Here is a 25,420-nt window from a genome sequence, read left to right as displayed (position 1 = left end):
ATAAAATAAAGAGGTAGCCTGAGCGTGGAGGGTGGGGGGCACAGGACTGTAGTCCCAGCTGCTCTTCAGGCTGAGGCAGGAGGCTGCTTGAGCCCAAGTTTGAGGCCCAGACGGGGCGACAAGACCCTGTCTCTTAAAAAACATATAAATAAATATATACATAATATATATATAAATGTAGAGATATATATACACCATATATAGAGACGTATATATATGTGGCAATTTTATGAATAACTAGGATACAAAAAATAGGTAATGCCTGAACTAAGTTATTAACAAGGACTAAACTTACAGTTCTTTTTGTAAGAACCAACCAAACCAAAAACAAAGAGAGCATACCTTACCGTACATTTAAAATGTGGGGCTCAGAGCCAAGGTTGGGGATCTGGCCTTAGCTTCAGCCTAGCTCTGGCACGGGGCGTCCTTGACCACGCCCACAGCCCCGCCAGGCCTCGCCCTCCCGCCCCGCCTGCCTGGAGCTACCCCTCCAGCCAGGCATCCATCTTAAGAGACGCTGGTCTCCTTAGGCGTGAAGCTTGGATTTGGGTTGGGACTTTGAAGTCTCGGTAAGTAAATGTGCCCAGTTCCGTGCTTCCTCCTTAAGCAGCACCAGAAACAGGAAGTTCTATTAGTATTATTAGTCGGCAGCCAAACCTGAGGCCCTTTGACGTCGCTCGCTCACTGTGTCGGGTCGTTTGTGTCCCCTCTCGAGGATTACGGGCTTGGACCTCCTGTTCAGTATCTGACAGTAGCGGCTTCGTGTATTGTCTAGTTTTCTAGTTGTTAATGGCGAACGGGATAAAAGTCTGCTTCAGCTGTCCCAATCCTGGCCGGCAACCCCAGGGTTTTGACCTCATAAGCTGGGGAATGGCGGTGTCCTCTACTGAGATGAGACAGATTGCAGGAGGAATCTATTTTAGAGGGTTCAGTTTTACTTTTGAGGTGCCTGTGAGAAATCCAAATGGAGATTTCAGTAGACTGTCGGATATATACGTGTAGAATTCAGAGAACGGGTCTGGAAAGGAAACAGTGTTTATTTATCTCCCCTTAAATATTAGGAATTTTCATGTAAACTTGGCTACCCTGGCTGGTGCTTAGACACAAAGTATCTGCAGGTGTGTGGACAATGGTGGTGGTAATTATTCTGGTTAAAAAGCTGCCTTTTATTCAATATCCGAGCAGCTTACCATCCTCCCATAGAGTTTTTTGTTCATAACGTCTGCCCTTGGACACCCCAGTATTTGCAATTAGTCACACCAAGTTCTATATATATGCAGTAGTTTCATCATTAACCAGTTGAAAGTTTTTTTTTCTCATTTCCATTGTGATTTTTCTTTGACTCATGCATAGGTTTTTATAAATGTGTTTAATTCCCAAATGTGGAATTTGTTTTACTGATTTCTAGTTAAATTGCACTGTAGTCAGAAGATATATTCTTAAGATGTCAATTAGTTTATTAAAACCAATTGTGATCATTTTTGATAAATGTTCCATGTCCATTTGGAAAAAAGGTACACTCTGCATTTGTTGAGTACAGTGTTCCATAAATGTTAAGACTAGTTTGTTAATCAAGCTTTACAGTCGTCTATATCCTTACAGACTTTTTTTTCCTGCTTATTCTGCTCTTTAAGAGGTGTGCTAAATCTCCTACCATGATTATGCATTTGTCCATTTCTCCCTTAGAGACTAGGTGATTGGGTACTGTTACAGTTTTGGTGCTGCAAAAGAAATAGAACTCGAATATAAAATTTTATTTTTAATTCTCAGCAAGGCAATATACTTCTATAGAAGGGTGCGCCCTTACAGATGAAGCAATGGTGAGCGCACACTTGGACAAGGGAGGGGAAGGGGTTCTTATTTCTGATGCAGGTGGCCCCTGCTGGAGTGGTGTTCCCCTATTGGCTACTGTTAGACTGCACAGGCTAAACTAATTCTGATTGACTAATTTAGAGAGAGTGACGGGTTGAGTGGTTTGGAGAGAGTCAGGGTGGAGCAGGTGATCAGGATGAGTCAGGGCAGAGCTGGTAATCAGAATGAGGGTGGAGCAGGTGATGGAAAAAAGTTGCTTTACGAGGAAGTTAAGAAGTAGAAGGCAAAGAATTGAACATACCGACATATTGATTCTTTGAAGAGAAATTTAGAACTCCTATCTAATAGTACCTACAAATTGCAAATTAAAAAATTTTTTTTTCACATTATGAAATGTCCCTCTTTTTCTCTAGTATTGCTTTTATGCCTCAAAGTTTACTTTGCTGGTCATATAGAGAGGCAGATTGTATTATTTGACTCCAACTCTCCACCTTTCCCTTAGTTATGTTCTTTGTGTTCACACCTTTTTCCGTGTGACTACTGTGACCGACCACCATGAGGTGACCTGCCCTGATTGTTGACTTTGGGATCGGCTGTGTGAACAGACATCCCATGAGGCAGAGGTTTGAAATGGGCTTGTATTTGGGACTTACTCTCTTGGACAACTTCTAGCACCATGAGAACATACCCAGGTCAATCTGGTTGAGTGACACATGAAGCAAAGCCAAGTCATCCCAGTCATTCTAGCTGAGGTAGAACAGATCAGCAGAACAGATAGCCCATTAACTCGGATGTGTGAGCAATAAACTCTTACTGTTAAATGTGGAACATACGCTCTAGGAGGTAAAGACAGACAATAAACAGTAAACATTCTAAATAAATACATTATATAGTATTTTATTTTCTATAGAAAAAAAGAGTGCAATAGAGGAGTTAGAAGGAGGGAGCAGGTTGCAGCATTAAATAGTGATTAGGGTTGACCTTGTTGAGAAGGGGCCATTTGAGCAAGGAATTGAAGAAGATGAGGTAACTACTACTTTTGAGGGTGAGATAGTAATTTAGGATTTCTTCCTTCTTTGGGAAAATTAATTGGGACAGAATACCTAATTCTTATATTGGGGATGCTGATGGTATTCCATGGGGCTGGTGAGAAGCTGTGGAGTGGTTGGTGTTGCCTAGCAACTTCCATCTCCGGCCTCTGTCTCATAAAGAGGGTCCAGGATGGGAATGTGTGATATTCTGGGTGAGAGGGATTACCTGGTTTTCTTTTTTTTTTTTTTTGAGACGGAGTCTCGTAGCCCGGGCTGGAGTGCAGTGGCCGGATCTCAGCTCACTGCAAGCTCCGCCTCCCGGGTTCCCGCCATTCTCCTGCCTCAGCCTCCCGAATAGCTGGGACTACAGGCGCCGCCACCTCGCCCGGCTAGTTTTTTTTTTGTATTTTTTTAGTAGAGACGGGGTTTCACCGTGTTAGCCAGGATGGTCTCGATCTCCTGACCTCGTGATCCGCCCGCCTCGGCCTCCCAAAGTGCTGGGATTACAGGCTTGAGCCACCGCGCCCGGCCAATTACCTGGTTTTCATATGAGGCCAGTGTAGGGACTAAATGCTGATTTTTTTTTTTTTTTTTTTTTTTTTTTTTTTTTTAATCTTGCCCAAATTCCTATCTAAGGGGTTTGGGGAGTCATGCCCTGCAAACCATAAATTCTCATCAGATGGGTTTTATTTAACCCTAGAGTCATGCCCTACAAACCATAAATTATCATCAGATGTGTTTTATTTAACCCTATATATCATGGTTTACTTTGCAACCTGACTCTGGCATAACAATACAAGACAAAAAAAAAATATTTACCCCAAAATATGTTTCTTTGCCATATTTTGAAATGGCCCTGCAAAGCTGTTTTGTGTATGGGGAGGGAGGGGGGCAGGCGGGGGCAGGGGGAACATTTGCATCTGTAAAGAATCTCTGTTAACAAAGCTAGGTCTTTTTCTTCCAGACCCTTCCAATCCTAAAGAGATTAACTAAGATCTGAATAGGAAACATTTGTCACCTATGGTCTCTAAGGGCAGCCACTATAAGACTTCAAAATAAGTTTGATCTCCACAATCTTTATCTTAACCTGACCATTCCCTTTCTATCTATCCCACGTCTTTTAGACAAACTCAACAAATGTCAACCAGAAAATGTTTAAATTTTTTTTTTTTTTTTTTTTTTTTTGAGACTCTAGGCTGGAGTGCAGTGGCACCATCTCTGGTCACTGCAACCTCCGCCTCCCAGGTTCAAGCAATTTTCATGCCTCAGCCTCGCAAGTAGCTGGTATTACAGGCGTATGCCACCACGCCTGGCTAATTTTTGTATTTTTAGTAGAAACTGGATTTCACCATGTTGGCCAGGCTGGTCTCAGACTCCTGACCTCAGGTGATCTGCCCGCCTTGGCCGCCCAACGTGCTGGGATTATAAGCGTGAGCCACCGCGCCTGGCCTGATTATACTTTTCTACTGTCACTTCAAGATGATTTGCAAGGAAATGGAAGGCAAATGTATGTGCCCAGTTCCTTTTCTTAAACTGAATCTCCAAGATCTTTTTATTTCAATCTGTTTTTTTAAAACAACAACAACAACAACAACAACAAAAACTGTAGGTAGTCTTTATTTTCCCTTTTTCAGCTCCCTCCTGAATTTCCAAAATGTCTTCATTTATGCTCTGAGGCTGGGTTAATCACTCTATTCTCCATGCTGCCTAGTGTATTGTATAGATGTTTATTCTAGAAGTTATTACATTATGTTATACTCAATTGCTAATATACATCCCTTCCACTATATTTAAATCTTGTCAATGATAGGAGTTTTGACTTACTCATCCTTTTGCTCTTGACGCATAACCTAATGCTTGGTCATTTTAGTGCTCAAAGTGTGCTGAATGGATAACAATTATTGTATTGAAAGCCAACATTCAGTTTACAGTATTTCCAGAACTAAATTCTTCACATCTATTGATTCACTCAATAATCCCCACAAACTATATTGATAAGTACCATTATTATTCACATTTAAAGATGAGAAAACTGAGGTACAGAATACTTGCATAACTTGCCTAAAGTTGCACAGCTAAATATGGCAAAGGTGGGATATGAAACATAGGCAAGGAGCTCCAGAGCATCTACTTTTTAAATTATGAACTATTTAAAATATACAGAAAAATATAGCCCATATATTTATAATTGTTAACATCTTCCAATATTTGCTTTATCTTCTTTTAGATGAAGTACTTGAAAGTGAATTGCAGACACCATACATTTTACCTGTAAATACTTTGTGTGAAACTCTAAAAAAGGAATTTTTTTTTTTTTTTTTTTTGAGACAGTCTCTCTCTGTTGCCCAGGCTGGAGTGCAGTGGCGTGATGTTAGCTCACTGCAACCTCTGCCTCCTGGCTTCAAGCGATTCTTCTGCCTCAGCCTCCAGAATAGCTGGGACTACAGGAGCACACCACTATGCCTGGCTAATTTTTGTATTTTTAGTAGAGATAGGGTTTCACCATATTGGCCAGGCTGGCCTCGAACTCCTGACCTTGTGATCTGCCCGCCTCGGCCTCCCAAAGTGCTAGGACTACAGGCATGAGCCACCACACCTGGCCAAAAAAGGAATTTTTTTTTACACAATGATATCATAATTTTCACACCTAAAATTAACAATAATTTACTAAACCAACTGAATGTAAATTAGTTAATATCCAAATTTCTACCAATTTCCTCCAAAAAGTCTTTTCACAGGTTCCAATCAAGATCTATACATCTGGCCGAGTGCAGTGGCTCACGCCTGTAATACCAGCACTTTGGGAGGCCAAGGCGGGCAGATCAGTTGAGGTTAGGAGTTCAAGACTGGCCTGGCTAACTTGGTGAAACCCCGTTTCTACTAAAAATACAAAAAATTATCCGGGCATGGTGATGCGTGCTTGTAATCCCAGCTACTCGGGAGGCTGAGCTAGGAGAATAGCTTGAACCTGGGAGGTGGAGGTTGCAGTGAGCCGAGATCGTGTCATTCCACTCCAGCTTGAGCAACAAGAGTAAAACTCTAAAAAAAAAAAAATAATAATAATAATAATCCATACATCAATTCATATACTTATAAAAATTTTCTTTTTAAAAAAATTTTTATTTATTTATTTATTTATTTATTTATTTATTTATTTTGAGACAGAGTCTCACTCTGTCCCCTAGGTTGGAGTGCAGTGGCGTGATCTCAGCTCACTGCAAGCTCCACCTCCCGAGTTCAAGCCATTCTCCTGCCTCAGCCTGCTGAGTAGCTGGGACTACAGGCACCCGCCACAATGCCCGGCTAAGTTTTTGTATTTTTAGTAGAGATGGGGTTTCACCATGTTAGCCGGGATGGTCTCGATCTCCTGGCCTTGTGATCTGCCCGCCTCAGCCTCCCAAAGTGCTGGATTACAGGCGTGAGCCACCGCACCCGGCCAAGAAATTTCTAATTAAGATAGAATTTGCATACACTAAAATTCACCATTATTTAGTGTATAATTCTGCAAGTTTTGACAAATGCATATAATTGTGTAAGCACTATCAAAATATAGGACAGTTTTTCTCCAAATCTGTGGCCTGCCTTTTTATGTCTTAAGAATGTCTTTTGAAGACTAGAAGTTATTAATATTGATGAAATACAACTTATCAGTTTTTTCTTTTATGGATCATGCTTTTGGTGTTATACCTAACAAATCTTTGCCTAAAGCAGGGACACAGATTTCATCTATGTTTTTTTCTATAAGTTTTATAGCTTTAGGTTTTATTTATTTATTCATTTAGAGACAAAGTCTCATTCTGTCACCCAGAATGGAGTATAGTGGCCCCATCATGGCTTGCTGCAGCCTCAACTTCCCCAGTTCAAGTGATCCTCTTGCCTCAGCCTCCTGAGTAGCTGGGACTACAGGTGTGTGCCACCACATCTGGCTAATTTTTGTATTTTATGTAGAGATGGGGTCCCACTGTGTTGCCCAGGCTAGTCTCAAACTCCTGGGCTCAAGTGATCCTCTAGCCTCAGCCTCCCAGAGTGCTGGGATTATAGGTATGACCTGCCGCACCTGGCCAGCTTTAGATTTATATTTCAGTCTGTGATCCATTTAATTTTTACAAAGAATGCAAAGTTGTGGGCCGGGCACAGTGGCTCATGCCTGTAATCCCAGCACTTTGGGAGGCTGAGGTGGGCAGATCTTTTGAGGTCAGGAGATCGAGACCAGCTTGGCTAACACAGTGAAACCCATCTCTACTAAACATACAAAAAAAAAAAAAAAAAAAAAATTAGCCGGACATGGTGACATGTGCCTGTAGTCCCAGCTACTCAGGAGGCTGAGGCAGGAGAATTGCTCCCAGGAGGCGGAGGTTGCAGTCAGCCAAGATCGCCTGCCACTGCACTCCAGCCTGGGCGACAGAGGCAGACTCTGTCTTAAAAAAAAAAAAAAAAAATGCAAAGTTGTAGATTGAGGTTCATTTGTTTTTGGATGAATATCCAGTTGTTCCAGAACCATTTGTCAAATAAACTGTCCTTTCTCCATCCTTCATACTTCTGTCAAACATGAATTGACCATATATATATGGGCCTTTTTCTGGAACCGGTATTCTGTTTCATTGATCTCTATGTCTGTCTGTCTGCTGATTCCAAACTGTCTTGGTAACTGTAGCTTTATATTAAGTCTTGAACTCAGGTAGTTTGAGTCAAAATACATTATTTTTCAAAATTGTTTTGGCTAGTCTATTTCCTTTGCTTTTCCATATAAATCTTAGATTTAGCTTATTGATTTCTACAAAAAAAAGTCCTCAGAGATTTTGATTGGAATCATGTTGAACCTGTAGATCTGTTTGGGGAGAATTGAGATTATAACAATATTGAGTCTTCTAATCCGAGAAAGTGGTACTTAGATTAGAAGACTCAGTATTGTTATGAGTCTTTACTTGAGTCTTTGATTTCTTTCGTGTCTTGTAGTTTTCAGCATGCAGATCCTGCACATATTTTGTCAGATTTATACCTAAGTATGTGTTTGTTACTATTGTAAATCATCATTTAAATTTAATTTTTAAATACATGTTTCATCTTGGAATAATTTTAGATTTACAGAAAAGTTACAAAGATAGTACAGACAGTTCTTGTATACTCTTACCCAGTTTCAGTTTCCCCCAGCATTATCCTTTTACTGTGGTTCATTTGTTAAAACTAAGATAACAGTACATTACTGGTAACTAAACTTCAGATATTATTCAGATTTCACCAGTTTTCCCATTCATGTTTTGCTGTTTCATGATGTAAATTGTGATTTAAAATTTTTACCTTCTATTTGTTCATTCCTAGTCTATAAAAATTTTTGATTTTTGCATCTGGTTCTACCTTGCCAAACTCATTAATTCTAAGTGTTTTTTTTTTTGTAGAATTTTGGAGATTTTCTACGTAGATAATTTTGTTGTCTGCAAATAGAGTTTTATTTATTTATTTCTATTCTTTATGCCTTTTATTTCTTTTTCTAGCCTATTGCACTGGCTAGGACTGCCAGTACAGTGTTGAACAGGATTGGTGTTAACAGACATCCTTGCTTTGTTTCCGATCTTAGAAAAAAACATTTAGTCTTTAGAAAGCAATCAGCCTTTCACCATTAAGTGTGAAGTTAGCTATTAGCTTTTAATATATTCTCCATATAAAGGCATAATATTTGCTATTCCTAGTGTGCTGAGGGTTTTTGTCAGGAATGGAGTTAGAATTTGCTCAGAAGTATTTTATGTATCTATTTAGATGGCCATATAGTTTGTCTTTAGTTTGATAATATGGTTAATTAAGTTTATTTATTTTTTCTGTTTTGTTTTTGAGACAAGGTCTCACTCTGTTGCCCAGGCTGGAGTGCAGTGGTGTGATCTTGGCTCACTGTAACCTCCATCTCCAGGCTCAAGCAATCCTCCTGCCTCAGCCTCCCGAGAAGCTGGGACTACAGCCATGTACCACTATACCCAGCTAATTTTTGTATTTTTTTGTGGATACAGGATTTGGCCATGTTGCCCATGCTGGTCTTGAACTTTTGGACTTAAGCAGTCTGCCTGCCTCAGCCTCCCAAAGTTGTAGGATTACAGAATTGAGTCACCATGCCTGGCCCCAAGTTGATTGATTTTTGAATGTTAAATAATCTTTGCAGTCCTTAGGAAAACTACACTTGGTCAGTATGTACTGATGTATGTTAAGAATTTTTGCATTTGGATTCGTAAGGGATATTGGTTTGTACTTTTATTAGGATATCTTTGTCTGGTTTTGGTGTCAGGATATTGGTCACATAAAATGATTTGGAAAGTCTTCCCTTCTCTTCTGATGTAAGAGTTTCTATAGAATTGGTATTATTTCTTCTGTAGATGTTTGGTAGAATTCACCAGTGAATCCTTTTTTTTTTTCTTTTTCTTGATGGGAAGGCTTTTTAACAACAAATTCAATTTACTTGATAGATAAAGGGCTATTCAAGTTTTCTATATCTTCTGGAGTGAGCTTTAGTAGTTTTTGTCTTTCAGGGAATTCGCCCATTTCATGTATCTATAGAATTTATAGGAATGAAGTTGTACCAAATTCTTTGTTACTCTTTTGATGTCTCTAGGGTCTGTGGTGATGGTTCTCTTTTATTACTGATATTGATAATTTGTGATTTCTTTCTTTCTTTCTTTTTTTTTTTTTTTTTTTTTTTGAGACGGAGTCTGGCTTTGTTGCCCAGGCTGGAGTGCAGTGGCCAGATCTCAGCTCACTGCAAGCTCCGCCCCCCAGGTTCACGCCATTCTCCTGCCTCAGCCTCCTGAGTAGCTGGGACTACAGGCGCCCGCCACCACGCCCGGCTAATTTTTTGCATTTTTTAGTAGAGACGAGGTTTCACCGTGTTAGCCAGGATGGTCTCGATCTCCTGACCTCGTGATCTGCCCGTCTCGGTCTCCCAAAGTGCAGGGATTATAGGCTTCAGCCACCGCGCCCGGCCGATTTCTTTCTTTTTTAATCTCCTTAATGATCCTAGTCAGAAATTTATTAGTTTTGTTGGTCTTCTCAAAGAACCAGCTTTTGATTTCATTGATTTTTTTCCCAATTTTTTCTATTTATCAATTGTTATTACTCCTAATCTTCTGTTAACTTTGTATTTAATTTGCTCCACTTTTACTGATTGTCTGAAGATGAAAACTGAGGTTATTGATTTTGAGATCTTGTTTTTTCTTTCTTTCTTTCTTTTTCTTTTTCTTTTTCTTTTTTGATACGTAGTCTCCCTCTGTTGCCCAGGCTGGAGTGCAGTGGCGTGATCTCGGTTCACTGCAAGCTCCGCCTCTTGGGTTCCCGCCATTCTTCTTCCTCCGCCTCCCCAGCAACTGGGACTACAGGCGCACGCCGCCACGACCGGCTAATTTTTGTATTTTTAGTAGAGACGGGGTTTCACCGTGTTAGCCAGGACAGTCTCGATCTCCTGACCTTGTAATCCACCCACCTCGGCCTCCCAAAGTGCTGGGATTACGGGCATGAGCCACCGCTCCCGGCCTTGTTCTTTTCTAGTATGGGCGTTTAGCATTATAAATGTAAATCTAAGTATTGCTTTAACTATACCTTAGAAATGTTTCTATGTTGTATTTTCATTTCTATTCAGTTCAAAAGGTTTTAATTTCCCTTTTGATTTTTTTTAACTCAAGAGTTACTTAGAAGTTGCTATTTAATTTTAAAATATTTAGGAGTTTTCCAACTATCTTATTGATTGCTAATTTAATTCTAGTATTTTCAATTCTGTTTTCCAATTCTAGTGTTTTTCAAGTCTACTCTATCCTGCTTACTATTATTGAGAAAGGGGTATTGAAATCTCTGACTATAATTTTGGATTTGTCTGTTTCTCCTTGGAAGGTCAATGAATTTTGATTTATGTTACTTTAGGTTTTTTTTGTCATTTTGCAGATTTATTAATAAAAATGAAAATGTGTATAATCAGATACCAAAAACACATCAAGTATGAATAATAATTTTTTTTTGAGACTTTCACTCTTGTTGCCCAGTCTGGAGTGCAATGGTGCCATCTTGGCTCAATGCATCCTCCACCTCTTGGGTTCAAGCAATTCTCCTGCCTCAGCCTCCCGAGTAGCTGGGATTACAGGCATGCGCCACCATGCTCCGCTAATTTTGTTTTTAGTAGAGATCAGGTTTCTCCATGTTGGTCAGGCTGGTCTCAAACTCCCGACCTCAGTTGATCTGCCCGCCTTGGCCCCCCAAAGTGCTGGGATTACAGGCGTGAGCCACTGCACCTGGCAAGTATGAATAATTATATATTAACTCTCAAATATGTAAATGTCTATGCTGATGGAAGAAACAAAAGGAAACACAGTTTCTAAGAATTGATTTTTATTAATACATAATGTTTGTACTTATTTATTATATACATGTGATATTTTGATACATGCATAGAATGTGTAATGGTAAAATCAGGGTATTTAGGATATCTATCGCTTTGAACATTTGTCATTTCTTTGTACTAGGGACATTTCAAATCCTCTAGCTATTTTTAAGTATACTGTATATTGTTACCTGTAGTCACCCTACTATGCTATCAAACACTAGAACTTATTCCTTCTCTCTAACTGTATGTTTGTACTTATTAACCTACCTTTCTTCATCCTCCCACAACTCCACGTCCTTCCCAGCCTCTGGTAATGATCATTGTATTCACTACCTCCATGAAACCAACTTTTTAAGTTCCCAAAAGAGTGAGAACATACAGTATTTGTCTTTTTTGTGCCTGACTTATTTCACTGAACATGATGACCACCAGTACCATACATACTGCTGCAAATGACAGAATCTCATTTTCTTTTTATGGCTGAAGAGTATTGTATTGTATATATAAGCTCATTTTCTTTATCCGTTTGTCCATTGATGGACACTTAGAGTGGTTCTGTATCTTTGCAATTGTGCATAGTCCTGCAATAAACATAGAGGTGCAGGTATCCGTTTGATATACTGATTTCCTTTCTTTGGATAACTACCAGGTGGTGGAATTGCTGGATCATATGGTTACCACAATATTTTAATTTTTTGAGATATCTCCATATTGTTTTTTATGGCCTGTACTAATTTATGTTCCCACCAACAGTGTGTAAGAGTGCCCTTTGTCTTTGCCACCTTCTTTATTTTTTTTCTTTTTGATAATAGCCCTTCTAACAGGGGTAAGATAACATCTCACTGTGCTGTTGATTTACATTTCCCTGATTATTAGTGATATTGAACATTTTTTCATATACCTGTTGGCTATTTGTATGTCTTCTATTGAGAAATAGAAGGGGTTTGGTTTGTTCTTCGTTTTCTAGTTCCTTGAGGTGTTTAGTTATTTATTTGAAATCTTTTCTGCTTTTGATGTAGATGTTTATTGGTATAAGCTTCCCTCTCAGCATTCCTCTTGTTGTATCACATAGGTTTTAGTATGTGTTTTTTCATTTCATTTGTTTCAAAAAATTTTTTTCTTAATTTCTTCATTGACCAGTGGTCAATCAGGACCATGTTGTTAAAATAATTTCCATGTATTTTTACAGTTTCAAACATTTCTCTTATTACTGATTTCTATTTTTTTTTCCATTTTGGTCAGAAAAGATACTTAATGTGATTTAGATTTTTACAAATCTGTTTAGACTTGTTTTGTGGCCTAACATCTAGTCTATCCTGGAGAATGTTTTATGTGCCGATGGGAAGAGTGTGTATTCTGTAATTGTTGGATGTAAATGTTCTGTATATGTCTGTTAGGTCCATTTGGTCTTTGTTTTCTTTTAGCACTTTGAAAGAAAAGTTTTTCTTTCACGCCATCCTCTCCTATCGTGTAAGATTTCTACTGAGAAATCCACTGTTAGTCTGACTGGTTTCTCTTATACGTGACTTGATGCTTTTCTCTTGTTTTTGGAATCCTCTGTCTTTGACTTTTGGCAGTTTGACTATAAAGTGCCTTGGAAAAGACCTTTTTGGGTTGAATCTATTTGGGGATCTTTGAGCTTCCACTCTCTGGATGTCTGAATCCCTTGTAAGACTTGGGAAGCTTTCCGCGATAATTTTATTAAATAGGTTTTCTATGCTTTTCCCCACCTCTTCCTCTGGAATATCCAAAATTCGAGTACTTGGTCACTTAATGGTTTCCAAAATGTCATGTAGGGTTTCTTTATTCCCTCCCTCCTCCCTCCCTCCTTTCTTTCCCCTCCCTCCCTCCCTTCCTTCCCTCCCTCCTTCTCTCTCTCTTTCCCTCCCCTCCCTTGCTCCCTCCTTCCTTCCCTGCCTGCCTGCCTTCTTTCTTTTTTGAGATGGAATCTTGCTGTGTCACCCAGGCTGGAGTGCAGTGGTGCAATCTCAGCTCACGCAACCTCCACCTTCCAGGTTCAAGCAGTTCTCCTGCCTCAGCCTCCCAAGTAGCTGTGGTTATAGACATGTACAACAACGCATGGCTAATTTTTGTATTTTTAGTAGAGACGGGGTTTCATCATGTTGGCCAAGGTGGTCTCGAACTCCTGACCTCAAATGATCCATCCACCTTGGCCTCCCAAGGTGCTGGGTGTGAGCCACCATGCCCTCCCTCCCTCTGCCTGCCTGCCTGCCTGCCTGCCTGCCTGCCTGCCTGCCTGCCTTCCTTCCTTCCTTCCTTCCTTCCTTCCTTCCTTCCTTCCTTCCTTCCTTCCTTCCTTCCTTTCTCTTCCTTTCTCTTCCTTTCTCTTCCTTTCTCTTCCTTTCTCTTCCTTTCTCTTTCTTTCTCTTTCTTTCTCCCCTCCCCTCCTTCTGTTTCTTTCACCTTACTGGGTTACTTCAAATGACTTGTCTTCAGGTTCTGAAATAATATCTCCATATTGAATTATCTCATTCAGATTCTGAACTGTTTTTCTGATTTCTTTGTATTATTTATCTGTGCTCTCTTGTATCTCACTGGGTATATTTAATATTGTTATTTTAATTTATTTGTAGGCATTTCACACATTTCTTTTGCATTGGAATCTCTTGCTGGAGAATTGTTATATTACTTTGAAGTTGTCATGTTTCCTTGCTTTTTCATGTTTTTTGTGTCCTTATGTTGATATCTGCACATCTGCTATAACAGTTGCTTTTATTTTTTGGGTTGGCTTTCATAGGGGAAGATTTTTTTTTTTCTTGTATCTATAGAGTTGGTTGGGTGGGGCACTTTAGTTTTTATTTTGGGTTCATGCAGTAGTATAGTCTCCCTGGGATTTCTTTGACTGTAATCAGTGTCAGTGGTGTCTATGATTTTGTCAGTGGTTTAGGCTGTGGTTGTTAGCACAGGCTGCAGTGAGGCTTTGCTGGGAATGGGGATATCAGGCAGGCCAATCCTCAGGCCCCAGTGGTGGTGATGGCAGGCCGATTGTTCCTGTCCTTGGACCCCTGGCCAGTGTACACAGGCACTGGTGTTAGCAGGTCTAGGAAGGCCAGTTTTTAGGTCTCTAGGTGGCTTGCTTGGGTATTGGCAGTGTTAGCAGTGTGCTGGGCAGGCGGGTGGAACCCTGGAGCCCTGGGCAGCATGTGTGGTGTCAGTGATGGCAGTAGTGTTAGGGGGCCAATCTTTGGTCTCCCAGGTGACATGCACTGGTGCTAGCAGTGACAGCAGTAGGATGGGTAGGTCAGTCTATAGGTCCCCAAGTGGCACATGTGGGTAGGCATTGGTGCTGGTAGTGGTGCCAGGTGATGTTGGCCTGTCCCCAGGCTCCTTGATGATGTACACAGGTGCAGGTTGTGGTGGGTGCCTGTGTTCTTAATGCCGTTGTAAAGCCACATACTCCATATTTTGTTCTATCTCTGAAATATTTTTTGTTGGCAAAGGAAAAATAAACTTGTCACATTTCAGCCATTGTTGTTTTGAAGATTCCATCTTTCATAATTGAAGCTAACCCTAACTGATTCCATATGGGAGAGGAGAGAAAGGGAAGAAGCAGCCAGCTGTGTATCTGAGTCACTTATTAGTCAAGGATGGTATTTTCATGTACCTCACCCATGCCTTTAACATCTCAAGTTATTTCAACAGCATATTGCAATTTGAGAAGCACATTTGTATATATTATCTCATTGGATTCTTTCAGCATCTATTAGGTGGTGAGGACAGGGAATATTGTCCCATTTTAGAGGTGAGAAAACTAAACCTAGAGTGATGCAGTGATCACAGTAAACACTCAACAAGTTAGTGAGAAAGGTAGGAAGAAGCTCTATTTTTCTGCCCCAAATCCACTGTATTATCTTTGATTATAAGCAGTTTTTTAAAAATCCATTTCTCTTTGGTAAAATTTTCTGTAGAATGATGGGATAAGATACATTAAGGGGAGTTACACTAGATCCTGATTATTTTATTTGTCTTTCAGCCAAAGGGTGAATCATGTTTAAGAAGGTCAACAGGATTGAGCGCAAGAGGAATAAGACAGGAAAACGAAAAAAACTTAATCCATGGATTCCACGCATCTTCAACCACCAATGCTATGTCACCTTCCTTACTGGCTGCTATAGTTGCCTTTGGAAATTCAGACAATGGAAAAAAACTAAAGTTGGATTTTGTTGCTGCACTTGGGTACAAACTGATGAGGAACTGGACCACGTTTTCTCAGATGTGGGGAACATAGGCTGACCGCTGGCCCCATAAGGGCTCTTTACGGTCTCCAGGACTGGGGATGCTAGGGCTCCATTTCTTCCATAAAAGTATTGCACCAATATTAAACTTACTGAAACACGTACTTGCTTTCTTCATTTCTTTCCTTCACTTCATTTTTCACTTTTTTTCTTTATTTTTCCTTACTACCTCTTTTATGTTTATTCATTAATTCACTTTTGCATTTATTCATTCAGTGAATCTTGAAGAAAAAGTGATGTTTGGGTGCAATTAGATATTTTTGGTTAGGGATTACGGGGATGCCTGAATTGTAATTTGCTCTCCTCTGTGAATTTCTCTTCTCGGGAGAAAAAAACAGCAAGTGAGAAACAAGGTGCTCCTTTATAATTGGTCAAGCTAGTGGTGATTTTCCCTAAGGAAGAGCTATAGTAAGACTGAGTGGTGGCATATGGACTAGCCTCTTTTAGGGCCTCTATTTGTAAGCCATATGTTGGAACCCTTTGGTGAGCTACATGGTATAAGTGATTAAATTATCAGCACACTGAAATGAGAACAGAAGAGCAAAATCATGTACCTTTGCTTATTTGTGAACATGGCCCAACTGGGGTCCCAGAATCAGACATATTGGATAATTAATTTCTTTTTTTTTTTTTTTTTTTTTTGAGACCGAGTCTCGCTGTGTCTCCCAGGCTGGAGTGCAGTGGCGTGATCTCGGCTCACTGCAAGCTCTGCCTCCCGGGTTCATGCCATTCTCCTGCCTCAGCCTCCCGAGTAGCTGAGACTACAGGCGCCCGCCACCACGCCCGGCTAGTTTTTTGTATTTTTAGTAGAGACGGGGTTTCACCATGTTAGCCAGGATAGTCTCGATCTCCTGACCTCGTGATCCACCCGCCTCGGCCTCCCAAAGTGCTGGGATTACAGGCTTGAGCCACCGCGCCCGGCCTGGATAATTAATTTCTTATACTTGAGGTGGGGAACACAAGGAAAAGGGTAGGAAATGGGAGGTTTCCCTGGAGTAGGCAGGAATGTTCTTCTGTCCCCACTGTATCTTTCCTGCCCAGATATTTGGCTTCTATGCGAGTCACTGGGGATAATACAAGTGCTTCAGGCATGCTTCCTGTTCTCAAGGAATTCAGTCTACTGTGGGGAAAGATAAGTACACACACACAATCTCAATATAGTGAGAGAAGTGCTGTAACTGCATGTGCATGTGCACAGGCACATACCAAGGGGAGGGCCATCTTTTAGAAGGTGAAGGGTGATTAAGAATTGGATAGGTAGAGAATTGGGGATGGTGGAAGAATTGGTATTGGAGGAGGAGTCAAAGGGCATAGTGAGTTTGGAGATTGATATAAGGTTTATTTTAGATGAAGGAGAGGATATGAAAGAAGAAGTGAGGGGAAAAGAAGCTAGAGGGGGAGATGGGTCCAATGTTGTGTGGTTTTAAGAATTTGACCTCTGCCATTGGGAATAAAGAATCCCCAAATACTTTAAGCTGATGAAGTAGTCTGAGCTGTGGTTTGGAATGATTATTTGATTGTGTGGAGGACGTATTGAAAGGGACAAAACTAACACAGGGAGACTTCTTTGCCTTCAGAGAAAGCAGTACCTCCTCCATAATGATAACCTCCATTTTGGCTTTGAGCTTATACAGATCTGGGTTCTAGTCCTGCCCCTGCTACTTCTTAGCTGTGGATCTTGAATCAATTATTTTACCTCTCTGAGCTTTCTTCTGCAAAAATGAGATTGATGCCTAACTCCTATGGCTCTAATGAGAAATAAATCAAATGAAAGTAGCTTGTGAAATCCTTAGCATTTTACTAGAACAAAATAGCTACTTAAAAAAAATTATTCTTTAACTCTGATTCCCCCTTTCTTCTCCAATGGGGTAGATTGATGACTCAATGAACTAATTAATGATGCATGAATCAATAAATTAATTACTGAACAAAACATCTGGTAGCTGGAGAGGCAGATGAATTCAAGAGATGATTGTTAAAAGCCAGCTATGTTCAAGAAACTATACTATGTATTGGTAATACAGAGATGTTCCTTTTCCTCAAAGAAGAAACAGTGTAGCATCAGATAAAACATAAATGCATAATTCCAGTTCAGTGTAAGAAAGGTTGTAAATAGGCATATACAGGATTTGGTAGGGGTAAAAAGAGAGTGGTCACTCCAGCCTCAGGAGAGTAATGCATGGCAGTGCAACTTATACCTGAGGTGGGGAACGCAAGGAAAGGTAGTTTGGCAAGTGTGTACAGAAACTGCTGAGGTAATAAGGATAAATGGAGCTAAGTTCGATTTCTTTTTTCTCTTCCCAGAAAGAGCAATTATTTTGCCCGTGCCTGGTAATTTCATTTGTCTTGTCTGTGATGTTGCTGTTCCTGTGGATAGAAACATCCAATGAATACTTTAACTTTGACTGGTGAGTTTCACTTTTTGTAGTTTCATTTGTGTAAGGGCATTTTGGTCTGATAACCACCTGGATTCTACTTCAGGCTGAAAAGATCTGGTGATATAGTAGGGAAGGAAGACAAAACTGGGCTTTCCACAGCTTGTGGGTGAGAGGCCTGCCTCTGGGGCAGGGGTAGGATGCTTAGCACCCTAACTTGTTATACTTTCTTCCACTGTGCTCAGTCTCAGACTAAATCTGGCTCAGTGGGAAGCTTTCATGCTTCTGATATCCACAGTCCTTCTACTCAGATAATGATTCCCTGGTATCTTTTCTTTAGTCTCTTTGAGTTACTGATGCCGACACTAGTTGGTTTTCATGATCTCTATCCCTGAACCCTGCCTTCTCTGCTGCTCCTATACCCTCTTCCTCTCCCTACTGTTCTTAGGAGGCTTCCTAGGATTCTGCACACAGTGACACGTATCCCTTCCCAGCACTCTTTCATGGCTAAACTCCTACTCTGGAATGTCCCCAGCCCTTCTAGTTTTTCTGGCTTGATGTCTGCTAACCTTACTGCAAATCTTGTTATTTGGTATATGGGGAAGAAGGATCTGTTTGGATATGGGGCTTTTAAAAATGGAATACAGTTGTTTTTTTTTTTTATATATATATATAGAAGTAAAACATGGTTTGTTATTTTATGTGTAAAATGTAAAAAGTTAGAAATATAGTATCTGCCTAGTCCCATTCTTGAGAGATAATCACTTGATATATTTTTCTATGCTGATTTTTCTATTATGTTCATGTTGTATACATCATTTTGCTTTTTCTTTTCACTTAAAATAACAAACATTTAAACAAAATTTTTAAACTCCTAATGAACATCACTTAAAATGGTTTAAAAATATTTCATGATAGATGCTATAATACACTTAGCCATTTTTAATTGTTAGGCATTATATGTGTGTCCAATTTTCTCGTTTTTATAAACTAGTAATGCAGAGAAATCTTTGTATTCTGACTAATGTTCCTAGAATAGATTCCCATAAATGGCATTATTGAGTCAAGAAGAATAAACGTTGTTAAAATTCATTATGCCCCCAAATTAGCCAGGCATAGTGGTGTGTGCCTGTAGTCCCAGCTACTTAGAAGGCTGAGGTGGGAGGATCCCTTGGGCCTGGGAGGCAGAGGTTGCAGTGAGCCAAGACTGTGCTGCTGCATTCCAGCTTGGGTGACAGAGCCAGACCCTGACTCAAAAAAAAAAAAAAAAAAAAAAAAAACAATTCATTATATCTATTGCCAAAGTACTTTCTCAAAAGGTTATAGCAATTTCTATTTAAAACAGAGGTATATGACAGGATTAAATATTCTAACATTGCATATTTTTTCTTGATGAAATTTTTTTGTTTTATTTTTGGTTTTTTTTTTTGTTTTTTTTGAGACGGAGTCTCGCTCTGTCACCCAGGCTGGAGTGCAGTGGCCGGATCTCAGCTCACTGCAAGCTCCACCTCCCGAGTTTACGCCATTCTCCTGCCTCAGCCTCCCGAGTAGCTGGGACTACAGGCGCCGGCCACCTCGCCCGGGTAGTTTTTTTGTATTTTTTTAGTAGAGACGGGGTTTCACCGTGTTCACCAGGATGGTCTCGATCTCCTGACCTCGTGATCCGCCCGTCTCAGCCTCCCAAAGTGCTGGGATTACAGGCTTGAGCCACCGCGCCCGGCAATTTTTTTGTTTTAATTTGAATCATTTAGTTTCAGAACAAGTTTATTTAACTAATTTATTTTAAAATTTATTTTCCTTTGCTTACTTATTCATTGGGGGTTTTCAGTTAGCCTTCTCACTGGTTCATCTGCAGTTTTATTTGTGGGCCAGTTCTGAATTATTTCACAGAAATTGTATTTCAATTTAAAATATAAATGCTATGATATAATTTATTCATATTTATAAATTTTAAAATACCAGCTCTGAGATCCATAGTTGACAAGGTTTATGCAAAGTCTAATATCCAAATCTTTCTGCCTCTCTCCCCATCCCTTGAGTGGTATCAAAGTTCTGGGGCTTACCACAAGATAGCAAAAATAGCGTGGTGGTGGTAAGAAGAAACTCTGGTCATCAAAATGACACTGGTCACTCTGGTCATTATTACTTTCATTAGACAGTGCCTCAGTCAAGCATTGGTCCCTAGCCACTTTTTGGAATTGCTCTTCCAGGCATTTTATAGAAATATTCCTCACAACAGGCTTTTGCATTGACCACAAGCATAGCTTGGAACCCTCACCATTGTTCCCAAGACTGAGATGCTTACTGGCTAGCTTCCGTGATCTTCCTTGCAACCATCCCCGATTTGTGAATTTCGTCTGCCAGGATGCAGTGTTGTAAATCAGGCACAAGTCTGAGTACCAATGAAGTCTTCAATCCTAGTGCAAAGTTGCAGCATAGTCTTTCATTTTCTTCATATGTTTTTAACTTGAAGACTATTTCGTATAATAACTAATATAGCTGTACTAGCTTTGCATGGTTTATCTTTTCCATCCTTTATTTTTTTAACCTTTCTATAGCTCATGTTTTGGAAGTTTCTCTTAAAAATAGCATGTGGTTGGGTTTCTCAAATCCAGTTTGGCAGTATTTGTCTTTATGTTCCAAATAAAAAATAGCTCTGTACTAATATATCACTAATATATTTTATTTGAGCTTACATCCATATTCTTCCTAATGCTGTTGTCCTATCAGTTCTGTGGGTTTTGTTTTGTTTTTGAGGCAAGGTCTCAGTCTGTTGCCCAGGCTGGAGTGCAGTGGTGTGATCTTGGCTTATTGCAGCCTCTGCCTCCCAAGCTTGACTGATCCTCCCACTTCAGCCTCCCAAGTAGCTAGGACTACAGGTGCAAACCACCACACCTAGCTAATTTTTTTTTTTTTTCATGGAGACAGGGTTTTGCCATGTTGCCCAGGCTGGTCTCAAACTCCTGAACTCAAGTGATCTGCCCGCCTCGACCTCCCAAATTGCTGGGATTGCAGGTGTGAACTACTGTACTGTGTTCTTTTTTCCTCTTTTCTTGCCTTACTTTATATTAAGTTTTTTTTTTTTTTTTTTTTTTTTTGAGACGGAGTCTCGCTCTGTCGCCCGGGCTGGAGTGCAGTGGCTGGATCTCAGCTCACTGCAAGCTCCGCCTCCCGGGTTTACGCCATTCTCCTGCCTCAGCCTCCCGAGTAGCTGGGACTACAGGCGCCCGCCACCTCGCCCAGCTAGTTTTTTGTATTTTTTAGTAGAGACGGGGTTTCACCGTGTTAGCCAGGATGGTCTCGATCTCCTGACCTCGTGATCCGCTTGTCTTGGCCTCCCAAAGTGCTGGGATTACAGGCTTGAGCCACCACGCCCGGCCTATATTAAGTATTTTTTATTACTTTATTTTTCCCTCTATTAACTTGGAAGGAATACCCATATTTTCTCTCCTACTGACTCTTGCTGTCTTTTTTGTACCTGCCCTGGAAATTGCAACATGTAATCTTGACTCACCAAAGTCTTATATTAGTATTTTAACCTTTTCCTGGATAATACAAGGATCTTGAAACACCTTAACTTCATTTACCTCCTTCTGAGTTATAAGCCATTCTCATCATATATTTTAATCCTACATACTTTTCCAACCACAGATGACATTATTGTTTTGTGTAGTTAATATTCTTTTACATTTACCTATGTATTTACTTTTTTATTACTCTTCATTTTATCATGCACCTCTGATCTTTCATCTAGAATCTTTTTTTCCCTGTATAAAAAATAACCCCTAGGTGTCCCATAGAAGGTGACTGTTAGGAAGAGAAGAGGCCTGAGCTGTGTACGCCATCAAGCCAGTACCTAGGGAGAGCAGACTAATAATGTCTGTTCACACATTTAGATGCTTCAAAGCTAGGATTCATTCCCCCACAAATCACAAACTGGAAAAGTTTGTGCTTTCTCCTAGGGTATAACCCTGGAAGGTTCCAAATCAAAGTGTATGGTGTTTACAAGGTTATCTTCTCCCCTGTAGCCCTGTGAAGTTTATAAGAGCTTCCTGTACCTCAGCCAATTCTAGAGAAAAATTACCCCAAATGCTACACTATCTCTGGATTTCCTTCCTTGTTTGGATCTTGGCTCCATAGTTCTTCAGTGTCTGGTAGATGTCTGATGCTTTCATTTAGATTTTTCAGAACATTTTGTCTAGCTTTTCTAGTTGTTCCCCTTAGCTAGAAAGAGCAGAATTTTTTGGTAGGGTAACTGTAACTTCTCTCTTTTCCCCTCTGTGCGTGTTGTTTCTCCATTTCTCACTATGCAAGGGTTCCTAGGGCCTCCACCATCAATGTGTCTTTTTTTCTCATCTAGAGTTACTGTCAGCTGACAGTTGGTGATGCTGATATAAAACATTGCAATATGTATTGGGGAAAAGTGCAAGAAAACTGCATCTTACAGCTGTGAGAAAGCAGGGAAAGGGTCCTTGAAAGTTTCTTTAAACATTCTGTTATAATGATAACAGAAAATATGGATTTTACATGAGTAGGTTGCATTGACTAGGCTGCCCCAATAAGCTGTCTTGGTTGAGTGAGTAGGCCTACATCCAAAATGGAGGTGTGATTATGCTGCTAGCGGGATGTAACACAATAGTCCAGAGCACAGAGAAAACTGCTTAAAAATGCTAAGTCAGAAGAAGCCTAACTTGGACACATTCATGTAGAGTAGGCCTACTGCATAGTCATCAGCATTGTATATTCCCAGCTTAAAGAAGTGATGGCCAAGAAAAGAGACTTCCTTTTTCAATTCCCACTGATGTTCAGGCAGTCACATAAGCAAACTCCTTCTTACTCTTTTCACTCCCTTTTTTCACACCACTACCACCACCAACAGTAAGTACAGTTACTTACTGGGATGGGAAGAAGTAGAAGGAGAGAGAGGAAAAGCCAAATCACGGTTCTTCTTTTGCCTATAATCCATAGCTGGGGGATGGGAACTTCACCTGAGTTTGGTGAGAGGGCTTTGAAGTAAACCAAACTAATAGTATTATTTACGTGTGATCGGACATCCAAAAGAAAACCTTTTAGGTTGAAAGAGATTAAAATAAAATATCAATGTGACCAGTAAAATGATTAGAAGAAAGAGGAGTACCATGAAATGACAAACATTGTTTTCTTTGTTACTTGGAGAGCAAAGTCAGTATCTCGATTTGGTTAAACTCATTAATTCTTTGACTATATCTAGAGTGCTATTAAGGCCCAATTTCATGTTCTTTTCATTTCAAAAAATTTTTTTCAAGATCTCTGTTTGATTGTTTTGATAACATCAAAAAATTGTGCTTGGATTAAAATACCCTATTCTTGTTTCATGGATGTGAATCATTTCTTTACATTATGGAAGATCTTAAATATATTTATTTTGTGGCTCTTTTCTGATTGTTCTATTAATTATGTTTTCTTGGGTCCAAGTTTTTCTATTTGTTGGCTTCATAGGGTTCATTTGTTGACATCCCTTACATGTTTTCTGATTCCTGATTGCGATCTCATCTTCTACAGAGCACTCTTCCCAGTGTCTTGATCTGGGATACCTTTTGTTAGTAAGGCTGTTTGCCTGTTTGTTTCTTCCTAGTTTATCTCACAGCCCTTGTCCAAGAGAATTTCCTTTGTAATTCTTATTAATGTAGTTTTTTGTTCACTAGCCTGTAGTTTACATCTTTTTTGTTTTGGTTTTTTTTTTTTTTTTTGAGGTGGAGTCTCGCTCAGGGTCCCAGGCTGGAGGGCAGTGACGCAATCTCAGCTCACTGCAAGCTCCGCCTCCAGGGTTCCCGCCATTCTCCTGCCTCAGCCTCCCGAGTAGCTGGGACTACAGGCGCCGCCACCACGCCCGGCTAATTTTTTTGTATTTTTAGTAGAGACGGGGTTTCAGCATGGTCTCGATCTCCTGACCTTGTGATCCACCCGCCTCGGCCTCCCAAAGTGCTGGGATTACAGGCGTGAGCCACCACGCCCGGCCGAGTTTACATCTTAAAAAATATAATTTCTACAGGTTTTGTACAGAGAGGAAGAAATTTCTGTTTTCTTGACACGAAGATTCAAATTTATTTGATGTGTAATACCTAGACCAAGTATAACATTGTTTCTCCTAACAAATCATTAGCAATTTTCTCTCATATGCTACATTAGGAACAGAAAAATTGGTTTTTTTTTTTAATATGGTGGCTGTGATTGCAATGATGTCCAAAAATGTATATGCATGTGGACAAGGAGCCTGCCAAAGTGTAAAGTATTAGTTTTGTTCAGGCAGTAAACTTATGGGATATATTGTTTCTCTTCCGGTATTCCCAAATTTCTGTATAATATTATTTTTTAAAAGAGGACATAATTTTTAAATATGTATTCTAAATAACTTAAATTCCTGCTGTGTTTACAAACCCCATGAGCATCCCCAATTGCCTACAGAACACAACTTTAAAACTCCTCATATAAGTATCCGCAAAAACTGCTGTTCACACACTGCTTCTCTTTTTATCTCCCTACATTTTCTTATGCCGTATCTAGTCTGGTTTTGTCCCCATCCTTGACACAGAATCTACTGATTTCTGCAGTATTTTAAGAACTGAAACACATTTTTTTTTTCAGGGTCATTTTTCTAGGAACAGGATACTGGTTTTACTGGTCTATTTTTATTCTGAGTTTAGCTGGGATCCTGACTGCCTACTCTTCATTGCTGTTGGTGAGTAATGCTTCTCATTTCTTCCACTCCCTTCCTGAGTAGCCTGATGAGGTGTTCCTGCCTGTGGTATAGTATCCAGTTGGTACTGGGGGCTCTCAGAACCCAAGTTCATTCTTGTCTTAGTAGAGTTGGGGTTTACATTAGCTAGTTGAATTTTAGGCACAAGGAATAGGATGTGGAAGGAAAGCCTATTCTGTTAGAGGATGTGTCTTGCCAGTTTGGCCCTTTGAAAGTATAACAGAACATCCTTTTTCTATTTCCTTGTTTTATACCCTATCCTATGGTTCCCTCAATATTGTCATTCTAGATACCCATAGCTTCACATCAGCAGTATCTTTACTCATCTCATGTCCCATCTTCTGAAAATCAGTCTTTCTGGGCCTTATAAAAATTTACTAGTTTGTTAAACTTGTTCTAATGTACAAATGCTAGTCACCTAGCCCAGATGCAAAGTACATTTTAGCAAAAGCCTTTTGGCAATAGTGTGGCCTTGTTTCTGTTGCCTAACATACTAGTGTCTCTTAGTGTGAGAAATTTATGCCAGGTAAGAGAAAAGTCTATGGAAATGGGAGGATAACTTTAGATAGAGTTTTGCAGTGCCCATTTATACATAGGGCAGATAACTTTCTCTGATTTCACCATTCCTTTCTCTATTGAATTCTTGTCTGATACAGAAGAACCTAGCCCCCAAATTTGTTGCTATTTGCATGAACTTTTTCTTTCAAAAAAGCTTATTAATCATTATATGAGCAGAACATTGTGAGAAGTGCTGAGTATACGGAGATCAATAAAAACTAAGCAATATCTGTTTTCATGCAGTGCATTTCATGGAGGTAGGTGTGAGATATAAGTTACAACTATTCCTTGTCACTGGAGTG

The 25,420-nt window shown here is 39.9% G+C and overlaps 1 protein-coding gene across 4 annotated transcripts in view; it reads left to right on the top strand.

The window, feature by feature from the left end:
- The first annotated feature begins 476 nt into the window (after positions 1–476).
- The window catches only part of GDPD4 (glycerophosphodiester phosphodiesterase domain containing 4), an 85,400-nt gene continuing 60,456 nt past the window's right edge, over positions 477–25,420 (top strand). For 3 of the 4 annotated variants that reach the window (XM_050757469.1, XM_050757468.1, XM_050757465.1), the window contains exons 1-4: positions 477–569; positions 15,188–15,390; positions 17,754–17,857; positions 24,449–24,542. In XM_050757469.1, coding sequence (XP_050613426.1) covers positions 15,202–15,390; positions 17,754–17,857; positions 24,449–24,542 — 387 coding nt within the window. In that variant the 5' untranslated portion in view covers positions 477–569; positions 15,188–15,201. Of the gene's footprint in view, positions 570–1,770; positions 1,821–15,187; positions 15,391–17,753; positions 17,858–24,448; positions 24,543–25,420 lie in introns of all 4 variants that reach the window. The other variant, XM_050757467.1, reaches the window with a different exon arrangement.

Source organism: Macaca thibetana, chromosome 14 (assembly GCF_024542745.1).
Source record: "Macaca thibetana thibetana isolate TM-01 chromosome 14, ASM2454274v1, whole genome shotgun sequence".
Lineage (NCBI taxonomy): Eukaryota > Metazoa > Chordata > Mammalia > Primates > Cercopithecidae > Macaca > Macaca thibetana.
Note: the sequence above shows the minus strand (reverse complement) of the source record. Positions and strands in the feature narration are given on the sequence as shown.